The 13,282-nt window shown below is 41.4% G+C and overlaps 1 protein-coding gene across 4 annotated transcripts in view; it reads left to right on the plus strand.

Moving 5' to 3' along the window:
• The window catches only part of MYRIP (myosin VIIA and Rab interacting protein), a 372,103-nt gene that overhangs the window by 308,846 nt on the left and 49,975 nt on the right, over nt 1–13,282 (plus strand). For all 4 annotated transcript variants that reach the window (XM_003794483.2, XM_012808014.1, XM_012808015.1 and 1 more), the window contains one exon: nt 1,958–2,595. In XM_003794483.2, the coding sequence (XP_003794531.1) occupies nt 1,958–2,595 (638 nt within the window). The remainder of the gene's footprint in view (nt 1–1,957; nt 2,596–13,282) is intronic.

Consider the following 13,282-nt stretch of genomic DNA (forward strand, 5'->3'; position numbering starts at 1 on the left):
AGCAGCCTCATTCATTTATCGACACAGGGAAAGGAGACGTCAAGAATTAATCTGCTCTGAGCAGGCATGGGTACCACTCTTTACGAGCGTCCCTCATGCAGTCCTCACAGCAGCCCAGGGAGATGTTAGCTGTGCCCTTTTCACCAGGGAGGGAACTGAGGCACAGAGAATCACACAGCTGCTGCGTGGCTGTACTGGGCCCTCTGACGTCAAGACCACTTGTCTTTCCTCTGTACCAGCTGGCTCTGGGACAGAGCAGACTCATTTTCTCCTGAGGAGGAAAAGATGACTGGGATCCAGGCCCTATGCCTGGGCCCTTGTCATCCAGAGGACAGCTCAGCATGTGTGTGGCCAGCCGGAATACAGGATCATGGTGCCACCAGGTGGGCTCAGAGAGGAGAGGCCCCAGGCTGACAAGGTTGTCTTCCAGGAAAACAGGGGCAGGGGGATGAGCTGTCGGAGGGCCACTGTGTATTTACCACATAGCAATGATAGAGAGGGATGCTGGAGGCAGGAGCAGCAGGAGAAAGGCAGGGCCCCTGGTCTCAGGCTTCCAGGCGCCCACTGCTGCCCCAGCATCCTCCTGGCAGAGAAAGCCCCACTTCCTGATGCTCAAAGAAAGGGAACTCGATGTCCTGCCAGTGTGAGCTGCTGTCGGGCAATTGGAGTGGAACTGGGTCATCGCCGAGTTGGAAACATGTTCTGCCAGCATCTGAACTCCCCCAAGGCTGTGGTTCTGCAGCAGCCCTAGCAAGGACAGTGCTCTGGACAACACTGTGAACTGCTGATGTCTCCCATTTCATTATACAGAGCAGTAGCAGTTCAGTTGGTAGAAAACCTGAGTGTTTAAAGTAGCATGAAGGAGGAGGTCCTACCAAAGCAGGACTTTGGTCCCTGCAGGCCTCAAGCCCAGATCAAACACAAATTGGGGAACAGTCCCTCCAAACTCCTGGAGCCTTCATCACCCACTCTCAGACAGCCCTGCAAGGGTCCTGGTACAAAACAGCTCCTGCTGGCAGCTGCTGTGTCCAAGGCTTCAACTAAAGGAGCACCGTGTCACCTTATTCCCACCCCCCGACACAGAGGCAGAAAACACTTCGCCTTTAACAAAAACAAAGTAACTTTGACCACCCCCTCGCATGTAGGTCAACTGTTAGGGCCCAGCCACCAGTCATCCCAGATGCTCTGGGCAGACCTGAGCCCAGCTCAGACCCATGCAGATCAGACCTTCAGACCCAGAGCTACTCCACCCTGCCCTTGCACAGTGCTTTACAGCTGACTGAGGCCTTCCCTGGCACTGTCTATACCCCAAAGCTGTCTTGAAGCAGGATAGAGGATGTACCCCATCCCATCTCGAACAGTTAGTAGCTCTGTGACCTTTGACAGATTACTTCTATCTTCATTTCTTCATCTGTAAAATGCGAATGGAAATACCAACCTCTTTTGGCCTCATGCCCTTTCCAGAATGAGGCGTATGCCTTGAGTTAAAAATAGACTTACATGCCTATCTCAGGAGGCTGTAAGGGGGATCTATAAAAGTGCCAAGGGCAGATGTGTTACCTTGAGAGGGAGGTCAGGGGAGATGGTGGAATTATTTTCGATCAAGGAGGGGGACTGAGTATCCAAAAAACAAAACCATGGCCCAAGGTCAAAGAGCCAGAAGCTAAGGCTGCCAACTGCAGCCCTCTCCCCTCTTTGTCAAAGCCAGCGTAGGGCAGGAGTGGGGCAATTCTGAGGAGAGTAGGGGGCATCTACCCAGTTAGATGTGAAACAGGAGCCAGGTCTCTGAGTTTCTCTTCATCTGTGCAGCAGTGGAGCCTGTGAGGCTTCAAGGGACTTCCTGGGGGCCTTTAACCTCTGCCCCCAGCTGCAGCTGCTCTGTAGCATCAGTGGCAACCTCATCTTATGCTGAGGCATAATAGCCCCTCTCTGGTTTCTCTCTCTCCTCCACCTGCAGACCTGGCCCCGGTTTTGCAGAGCCCAGATGGGAACTGGGTGGCCCTGAAGGATGGCGCTCCACCCCCGACACGCCTGTTGGCCAAACCCAAGAGTGGGACATTCCAGGCCCTGGAGGTGACCTCCAATGTGGTGTCCGCCTATGACGAGATGGGCTCTGACAGCGAAGAGGACTTTGACTGGAGTGAGGCCTTGAGCAAGCTATGCCCACAGTCCCAGGGCCTACCCAGGAACCCCCAGCCTCAGCCCATGCAGGCCCAGAGCTCTGAGCAAGGCCTCCTAGCTGCCTCCTCCTCCTCTGGGCTCTCTCCCAACCCCGAGGCCATATGCTCTGACTCAGAGACCTCCTCAGCTGGCTCTTCCCGGGAGGCTGGGCGCCGAGCTAGACTGTCCTGGTTGCAGAGGAAGGGCCCCAGGACCCCTGCAGCTGAGAAGATGCGCATACAGGGGGAGCTGGACGTGAACTTCAACCCCCAGGTGGCCAGCAGGGAGACCTCAGACAGCAGTGAGCCAGAGGAGGCCCTCCACGCTGGAGACCGAAGGGCCAGGAGGTGGAGAAGGGCCCGAGCGGGATCAGAGGAGCCAAGCAAGGAACCATCTTCCCCCAGCACTCATCCCCAGGACCTGGCCACCCAGCAGGTAACAGACCGCATGCATGTAAAGGTGCACACACTTTTACAGAAGGATGTGCCCTCTCCAAGCACAAGTGGCATAAAGAGTCCTGGGTTTGGAATCTACAGATTCACATGCTCATCTTGTTTTTGCTACTAAGTAGCTGAGTGACCCTGAACAGGTCACATCAACTCACTGAAGCTCCATGTCCTTTTCTTTGGAGAGGATAGCTTAGAATTCAAAGTGTGGTTTGCAAAGTACGGTCCCTAGATCAGCAGCATCAGCACTACCAGGGAACTCAGATTCTCATGCCCTACCCCAGACCTGCCAAATCAGAATTTCTGAAGATGGGCCTCTGCTGTGTGTTAAAAAAAGCCACCATGAACTGAATTTTAAGTGCCTCTGGCTTAGGGTTATAGGTAAAGGATCTAGGGTCAGACTACCTAGTTTCAAGTCCAACTGTGTGCCCCTGGGCTTGGCATCTCCCTAGTTCTCAGTTTCCTTGTCTATAAAATGAAAATAATGTTAGAACCCACCTCAAAGGATGGTTATAACAAGTGAATGAGATAATGTTATAAAGAGCTAAGTTCTGTCCTACACACAGCACCAGGGCTCGGTAAACATTATTTCAGTATAATAACTCGGGGTACAGTTTGCTAACATTCTGTGATTTTTTGGTCCAGGTCATACCCCTTCTCACCATCTTCACTGGCTCCACCCACATGGTTTAGTTCATGAACCCTGCCCCCCTTTTAAAATGTGATTAAAGCTATGAACTCTCTCCTTAGGAGAATGAACCTGTACACACACAGACACACCCCATTTTGTTGACTATTTCCGATACTTCATGGATTCCCAACAGATTAACCTTATAGTCTCTAACTATACCTTGCTCCTTTACAGCCCTGTGCCTTTGACTGTGTGGTGCCCTGGCCCACACCCCTCCAGGTGAAACTCTGTGCATCCCCATGGACCCAATATCAAACCTTGTGGCACCTACTCTGGGTTACCAATAGTAGTATTTTCTAAACTTAAAAGTGACAAATGTGGCCTGGAAGTTTTAAATGACTTCATATAAGCAGTAGATTGCATATTCAAAACTGAGAATCTTATGGAAAATCTAGTTAGGTTGCCACTGCCTTTAGTAAACATATAGTCATTAATCACCTTACCATCAACTTGACCTTTTATGCTCTTGGAGAAACCACACCCACTTCCTACATGTGATTGCGGCTCCCAGAGTACCTAGCTACCATGCCCTGCATCTTAGTTTGGGTGCCCCCCCAAAACAGATTCCAAGTCAAGGAATTGGATCCAGGCAATTTATGTGGAAGGAGATCCCAGGAACCCCAGGCTGAGACAGGAAAGTGAGAAAGGCCAATTAAGGTAGGCTGTAAGCACCAGGGCCTCAGGCTCATCAGCACCTTCTGACAAGTTCAGAATTCTCCCACCAGAGGACAGGCAGGGATCATTACCCATGGTCTCCCATCTCCCTTTGGGTGAGAGTTGTTCTTGCCCAAGTTGGGTTTCAATTCCATTCACTGCCATGTTTGCATAGGTGATGCCTATGCAATCCCTGAGAGACTTAGGTTTGAAACAGGAAACTATCAGGGGGCCAGAAACTGTCACCCACAGCTATGAGCAGTTCACCCAGGTCCAGGGATACAGGCTGAGACATCACCAATACTTACTGCAAGGTATGAATTCCTCAACCAGATTCTGGTCCTGAGGCTCCCAAGAAGACAGTTGTGGACTCAGAGGTCCTCAAGTCCTCCCTGATCTATTAATACATTGCCTAGAAAGTTTTTATTTAGTCCAAGCTCTCATTTTCTCCACTGTAAAACAGAATGTCATGAAAAATCTGCCTCTTGGGTTTTATAGGATTATAGAATGAATATAAAAAGTCTTGTTCAACTGAGAATCATTATGTAGCTCCAGTGGAGACTGCTGTCTGAAGATTTCGGGTGACTTACCTCAGGGGATACTCTTGAGGGTAGTTTGTGTGATTAACTTGCAGGTACAAAATGCCACATATCCACATAAGCTAGGTTCCTGAAGCTTTCTATTTATTCTGAAGTGGCTTGAAAGTTGTATTCTGCTGTTAAACTTTGCAAGGTATTGACAGAAAGAAGGCCTAAGCCAGCAAAAAACGAGGCGCTGGACCAGTGTTGTCTCTGCCATCCTGAGCAAGTGGCAGTGTGTTCTCCTCTCCACTAGGTGGGGTTGGCGCTACGCTTCTAGATAGATCAAAACCCTGGCCCTTCGCATCCTCCCTTCGATTTGGTTTACTAGAGCAGTTCTCTTCTCCCAAAAAATAAAGAAAATAAGGTTATAGACTTCAATTATTAACTTTTAAATTATATAAATAAATTACAATATAAAACATATTTATATAATATAAAAAATATTACATCATATAACATAATATAGATTATAAGAAGACATATAGATGCTGTCTTCCTTGACCACAATCCTAAATCTCTGTCATCTCCCCCCAAATGACTACAAGTAGCTTTAGTAGGACTCCATGCTGATTTTTATGCATTCATCTGCATAAAGTACATTTAGAAATATAGTGCAATAAATATATGTGTGTTTTAGCAAAATTGGCATCCTGGTCCCCATATTTCTCCACCGCTTTCTCCTAACAGTAGTGGTTGGTACACACAGATCTATGCGTTCTCCCTGTAAAAGATTACACTCAGATGGCATACCAAGGGGGGAAGGGTAGGAATGCAGGAAGTCCATCCAGAGTGCAGGAATAGGGGTTGCATTGCCTGTAGAGAATTTTAAAATAAATGCAATAAAGGCAGTCTTTTATAGGCAATACTCTTCATAACATACTCTTCGCCACTGTGTCAGGTGATTCCAGCACCTGCCTCCCCAGCCCAGTGGTTAACCATTGTTCCATAATGATGTACATTTAAATACTTTTTCAATGTTTTGATATCATAAACAATGCCACCATTGTGCAACCTCTTTATACAAATACAATGTAATTGCTAATTGGAAGAGTGTATGGATCTTTAATTTTAAAGCAGACCTGCCAAATTAAGCTCTCAAAACTTCATAGAAATTTACATAGCCATCACAGTGTGTGGGTGTGTTTTCTCATGTTGTCAACAATAGTGTTGTCAGTCTATTAAATTTTTGCCAACTTTATGTAAGAAAAAAAATTTCTTTTTAGTTAACATTTTTTGTAATTACTACTGAGATTGAGCATTGCTTACTGTGTTTAGGCTGTTTGCATTTTTTTTTCTGTGAAAGCCACATTCACACTTCTTCTCTATTATTTTATTGGGCTACTTGTCCTTTTCTATTGATTTTTAGAAATTAGTTTTATTTTATCATTGTATTATATATTTTAGTTCTTTGATGGTCACACTTGAAAATACTCTCTACTTATCTGTTACTTTTGCCTTAACTTTAAGTGTATCTTACATACAAAAGGTTTGTTATTTAGTAATATTTTCTTTATTTTTGTATCTTGTGTCTTATTTAGGAAAGCCTTAAGTCCCCGTGGTTATAAGAATTTGTTTCTGATTTTTTCCTAATGCTTTGTAGTTTGGTATTTTCCATTTAGTCCTTTAGTTCATTTGCATTTTACTTTTCAGGGAGATAAGAGGTAAGAGCTAACTTTTTTTTTTCTCCCAACCACACCCTACCCTTGTCCTCCCTAGCTAACCTTATTTCTTTCAAATTAAGCATTTGTAACCAAATCATTATTAAATAATCTATCTTTCATCTCCTGGTTTCAGATACCCCTTTGAAACATTGACTTTCTTTTATTTCCTGGGCCTGTTTTTTTACTTTCTATTTTGTCCCATTGATCTAGAAGTCCCATCCCTGTTTAATATTTTATTTTAGTTGTAATAACATTGCAATGTGTTGGTATCTGGTGGGTGGTCTTTCCTTCATTGTTGTCAAATTTGTTGATGAAGATACCACTTTCTAAAAGTGTCTTAGCTTTTCTCAGTTCTTCACTCAGATGATTTTTTAGATCTGCTGTTCAAGCTACACAAAACTTTTTTCAAATTTTGGTCCAAACTTCACAAAATATATGTACCTACTTGGGAATAATTGATATGTTTATAATATTGAGCTTTCCCATCCCACTTAATTATTTTCAGTAAAGCTTTATATAGTTTTTCAGAGCTCTTTCACGTTTCTTGTCAAGTAATTTTTAATTATCTTCTACATTGTGTTGATATTGTAAAAGAGATCATTTTTATTTGTTACATGTTCTAATTGGTTTTTGCTGGTGTGTAAAGCACTGATATTATGCTTCTATTTTGTAACAGTAGCCTAATGGATTCTTTTCTTAGCTATTCCAAATAGATAATCATATTATCTACAATGGCACTTATATCTTTTTCTTTCCATTATTTATACTTATTTCTCTTTTTTGTCTCATTGCCTTGGTGACAGCCTCTGCTACACTGTAGAATAGTAATGACATCTGTTTCTGATTTTTGTCTTGCTGTGATCATTAGACACCTGCCTCCAGTGTTTCACTCTTAACTATCATGCTTGCTCTAAGTTTGGTAGATATTATCCAAATAAGAAAACATCTATTCCTAGCTTCCTGTACCATTTAAATCAGGAATGTGAGTTTTATTTCATCACTGCTTTTTGGCATCTGTTAAGATGATAATGCAGTTCTTCTTCTATGATCTGTTAATGTCGTAAATCACAGTAACCGGTTTCTTAATTTCAATTGTCTCTTCATTTGTTGCAAATTTTTACTTGATAATGATTCCTTTCTATGAAAACTGGGTGCAATTTGCTGATTTCCATTTTTATGCTATCTTATTCAACTTGGTTATGCGAATGACCTGGCAAGGATTCTCCACTTTTGTGTTATTTTTCTAGAATACTTTTTATGACATAATAATTCTCTGAAAATTTGAGAGAATTGACCTATATGTGTAGAGCTGTCCAAACCTGCTGCCTCTTTACAGGGGAAGGAAGATCCTTTGATTTCCTCCTTGGTAATTATTCTTTTTGTATTCTATAATTCTTTTTAAATCCATATTTATAATTTAAATTTTATAGGAAATCATCCACTTCATCCAGATTTTCAAATTCACTGGTGTAAAATTATGTATAATACTCTCATACGTCTATAAACATTTCCTCTGCACTATAGTTATATACACGCTGGTTTATGACGTTAGGTTTTCTCTCTCTCTTGCTCTCACTCTCATTCTCTATTTTCTTGCTTGGATTTATCACTGTTATTATTTTACTGGTGTTTTCAAAGAACATGCTTTTATTCATTAATCTCAGGGATTTTGTTGTTGTTTCCTAGTCCATTAATTTCTGCTTTTATATTTATTAACGGCTTCCTTCTATTGCTTTAATAAGCTTTTCATATATACTGTTTGTATATATTCTAATATATGCAATATTTTATATATTTTTTTCTAATATATGTAATGAATTTTCCCACAACACGGTTTTGTTTGCGTACCATGGGCTTTGATACGTGTGTCCATTATCAAACTTTTCTAAGTAATTTATAATTTCTTTGTATCTCTGTTTTTTTTTTCTTGGCCGGGCTGGGCTTGAACCCACTACCCCCGATATACGGGGTTGGCACCCTACTCCTTGAGCTATGGGGGCCTCCTAATTTATCATTTCCAATATAGTTCTCATTTTATCCAAACTAAGAATTTAGTGACATGAATAACATTTTGGTTTGTATAATTTTGTTTTCTTATAGTCATTAATTTTTAGTGTGCATTATGAACAATGAACATGGCCTATGTGATTTCAACCATTGAGAATGTGTTGAGATTTCCTTTGACATGACAAGTGGTCAATCTTTGCTTCATGCGTGCTTGAAAAGAAGACATTTTCTCTGTTTACTGGCGGCAACACCGTATGTGCATGTGTGTGTTATTCTGACCATTAACAAAGCAGACAAAGTCCTGCCTCTTGAAACTTACATTCATTTCCCTGTGTGCCTGCCACTCTTCATTTCCCGAATTTCCCACTCTCATTTCCTGCTGTCTTCGTCATTCCATAGTTTCCTTAAATTCCTATCTCTTTAGAGTCTAATGAGGGACTCATTCTGGGAGATGCAAAAATGTCTCTGCCATTTCAGTGCCTGCTAGATCCCTGTCACAATTAGCAGATAAAGCCAGCTAAGAGCAAACACTCTTTCCCACACCCTCTACTTTTATCCCCAGCTTCAAATTTCCCCTAACAGTCAACTCTGCACACTGAGCCTCTATGTGACCTTCTCCATAAACGGCCTCACACGCTTTGCTGTCCTCCTGAACCCAACCCCTGATGACCATATATAACATACTGGGAGATAATAACAGCCTCATTTTTTCTTGTTTATCATGGTTTTCTCTTCTTCTAGATGCTTATTGGATTTGATGTATCTAAAAAGCAAACATTTTGCCAGAATGGCAGGTGTTTATTCATTTTGCACTGTCATTCATGGTATGGTAAGCTCTTTCCTGCACACTCAGGTATTTTTTTAAATCAGGAACATTTTCTTCTGTCATTGTGATTGTTACTTCTTCTAGATCACCCATAATCTATGTGTTGAATCTCCATCCCACACCTTCCGTGTCTGTCATCTTAACTGTTTTCCCACTTTGCTCTTTTCCTCACCCCTTCTACAAAGTTTGTCCTCCACATCACTTATTTGATTTCCCAACATTAATTCTGTTGTTACCATCTTCAGATGCAGCTCTAATCCTTCTGCTGTGTTTTGGATTTTTCTGCTATCATTTGTCTTATCAATCTCCCCATTTCATCTTATGCTATAGCCTATTAAAACCGAATGAGAATGCAAAACTGCCATCAGACACTGTGTCCTAGTTGCTAGTAAAATTCACATGACAGCTTCATGCTAATTTTTGTATCCTTGGCTCTGCAGTAGTTTTCCATGGGTCCCACGTAAGCTTTTTCTGTTATAGTTATTCAATGAGGATAATGCTATCTTTACCCCCCATTGTTTGCCAGGATCTACCATATTCAAATCTTTTCCACTCTGCTAGCTTACACTTGCAGGAGATTTTTCCTACTCTTAATGCCTAGCTCTGTGTCTTCCTTTGGGTAGAAACATTTTCTAATTAGCTAAAAACAAGGGACTTGTACTTGGATACTTAGAAAAGTTCCCCCACCACAATAGAAACTGAGTCTCTATGTTGTGTTCTTGTTTGTTTGGTGTTCGTTCTATTTTGGTTTAGGGTGAGCATTTATCTTACATTTCTGGACCAGAGTTTGCAATTAAGACAGAAGTGTCCAACCTGTGGCCCACGGGTGACATGCTGATTTTATGAGGATATTTTTTGCTTTTCTCTGGTGTCAGAGATCACAAAAAGTACATACAGATCTTGTTTTTGCTGATCAACTTTCATTAGTGTTTGTGTATTTACTATGTGACCCGATACAACTCTTATTCTTCCAATGTGTGGCTTAAAAGAAAAAAGATTGGACACTCATGGGTTCAAAGACTACTAATGGGAGAGTCAACAATTATTCTGACTGCTCAGAAAAGAGACTGAATGGGCCTCCAAATGTATTTTTCAGTCCATTTCCATGGGCTTTGTATTAAATAAAAAATATTCCTATTCATGTACTGGCAACAAGCTGACTTCCAGTGCGTTTTAGATTAGTGAGTTTTCATCTTTTTCTGTATCTTCCCACACAGTTTTGGCAGAAAATTTGTGAGAGAGATGTTTGCCAGATGCCATGTTAAAATGGAAACCTGCTGATTAATTTTTTGTTGATTAAGACTTGAGGATTGCAGGAGGCTGCTATTTTAGTTTCCTCTAGTGTTTCGTTTTTGGTTGCACTCATTAGTGAAACTTGTTTTCTTAGAATAAATTTGCCCCTGTCTAGCATTCTAGGTTCTAATTACTCTTTAAAAATGTATTAAGTATCTTGCTGTACTGAGGTGCTACCAATTCTTTATAACGAATAGTATGTAAATATTTCTCTATGTAATATGTTTCTGCCTGGCTCCAGAAATAATTTTAAATGATTTACATAAATAAGAACAGGAGAAAATAAAATAAAAATATAAGGATGAGAAAAGTAGGACAAAGGTCAAACCAGGGTAGGAAAGATAAGTGGAAGGCAGGAGTCATGTTAGTTCACTAAAGGGATCCAAAGAGGTCCTCATCCTAGGTTAGTGATACTGAAAGTTTGGCTTCTAGAAACTTCTGAGTTTCTAGAAGACGATGGAAGGAGGGGGACATCAGCAGTTTCCTGGGTTGTGGAAGTTCTTATAGAAAAATAAACCTGTTCTTTAAAGGATGCTGCTCATGGAGCCAGGATTTGAGAGAAATTTATCTTGTGGATCCTTTCTATACGGCACCCTCTGCTGTAAACCTCTTCTGGCGAGCACACATTTCAGGAGCTGCTTCTCGTGTCACTCAGTGTCATGACCAGTGCATCAGAGCAGGCTCAGTTCAGTGGAGTCAGGAGGTACATAGAGGAGGGGTGGCTGCCTCACCAAGCCCTGTCTCTGGAATATGACAGATCTCTGAATTCAGAGGATGCTCTCTACCAAGGGCTTGCAAGACCATGCCTGTAGGCAGCAAGCTGGGTTGGGCATAGTAAGTTATCCTCCAAGAACATTCTCCCAACAGGCACACCTACCCCTGAAGTGTACCAAGAGAGTACCCCAAAGAAAAGGTCTTAAAATTTTCTCAAAATTATATTTTAATTCCCTCTAGTACACAGTCCTCTAACTATGCCAGCTGGTTTCATGCACCTGGGTCTCATTGGTCCTGCTGCTCCCTCATCAGAAATGTGTGTCCCTGTGACAATATATTAAAACGTTCCTCATCTTTTGAGAACCTGCTCAGAGGCCAGTCTTCCTCTGGACTGTCCCTGCCTCCCAGGCAAAAGAATTTCTTCTTCTCCCAGCATGCTGGGAGCACAACTTACTTCTCCCAAGGCCTTTATTGACTCTCACTCAGGAACAGAAAAAATAAGTCACTTCCTATATATCCTTTTCTTTTTAATAATTCAGTGATTTGGTTTTTTCACTTCTGTTTAATCTGCTTCCTTCTAATTGCCTTTGGATAGACATCGGCTTCCGGAATTTATCTGATTACAAACTATATCACGTAAATTTCATACACAAACACAAAGAAGGAAAGAATCTGTCACACATCTTTTTAACAAAACAGGATAACCCAGATTCTTGTTGTATAATGTTGTGTGATGAAGTCCTTTCTGTCTAATGACTGAGTGAAAATATCATCTTTCTTCTTTATCCTTCTCCACATTGTTGATGACATCTGCCATCCATTATTGAACTGGAGAAAATTCACCCAGGACACTGTCATCTGAAGACTCTTCCTCTGAGATTTCACTGATACAATCAATTTCTTTCTATCATTGTTAGACTCGGGAGAGCTATTCTCCTCTCTGAATTCATCTTCTGAGTCATCTAATAATTGTGAAATGTTGTTTCACAGTGTTCCTCTCTTTACCATTATAAATTTTGAATTTGCAATTGTGTGCTAAAAGCACATTCAAAATGGTGATGATTTATTTCGCTATTGAATCATCCTCCTCAGCAATTCCATTATTCTATTTATTATTTTAGTCTCTTTTGGCATAACTGAGAATAATTGGTGAGTAATGAAAAATTCCCAGATGATGAAAAATTGCAGATGTATTAAATGATAGGAAAAATAAGATCACAAAGCTCCCGTCAGGTATCTTCGATGTATCAAAAGGTCTGATGAACCCATATGGTAATTGCAAAATATAGTAAGCTTTGTTTCATTTAAAATAATTAAATTTTCTCTTTGGTCTTGGGAAGTCCTCTAAGACAGTAAAAGCTGTGAAGGAAATATCAAGCCCTACAAATAGAACAATTCCAAGAGGAAACTCAAAAGCGAAAATCAGGTTCAGTGGTCTCTCAGGGTATGTCGTATGATGTGCACATGAAAATTTCATGACATATCTGTCCAGCCAAAGGCCAGGAACAGAGTAAGAATCACAATCTCTATGTCATCCTGGAGTCTTCTGGGATTGGTAAGGCCCTCACTCATGGCAGGAGTTTAGGAGATATTCACTTAATGGATAGTAAGAGCAGAGACGTAATTACTATATTTCTTATGTATGTGCAAGGCCCTTTCACCATCTCAGAGACTCTGTCCTTTACCTAAAATATTGTTCTTCCTTCCCTTTCCCTTTTATTTAGGTGACAGTTACACTTTGAATCTCAACCCAAACGTGACTTCTGCAGGAAAGCCTCCTCAAATCCCTGACCCCTCCTATCAAGTGCTTGTTTACAGGCTGTCAGAACCCTCACACACACACACACACACACACACGCACACACCACCCCATCTTCCCTTAACCACTGTGAAAAGTTAATACATACCCGGCCTCTCTTCATCCACCCTACCCCCTACCCTATCCAAAAATACAGTTAGAGAGAAGAAATAAGTTCTAGTGTTTGATCAAACAAAAGGGTGACTATGATTAAAGAACAATTTATTGTATTTTTCAAAATATCTAAAAGATTTGGAACGTTCCCCACACAAAGAAACAATAAATGTTTAAGGTGAGAGATATCCTAATTACCCTGATTTGATCATGACACATTGTAGGCATGTTTCAAAATTATCATATGTACCCCATTAATTTGTACAATAATGTATCAATTTTGTTTAAGTTAGTACTTAAAGGTTTAGTTTGTCCCCTCCACTAAGGGGGTGATGGG

The sequence above is a fragment of the Otolemur garnettii genome, unplaced genomic scaffold (assembly GCF_000181295.1).
Source record: "Otolemur garnettii isolate 467f Iridium unplaced genomic scaffold, OtoGar3 scaffold00082, whole genome shotgun sequence".
Classification (NCBI taxonomy): domain Eukaryota; kingdom Metazoa; phylum Chordata; class Mammalia; order Primates; family Galagidae; genus Otolemur; species Otolemur garnettii.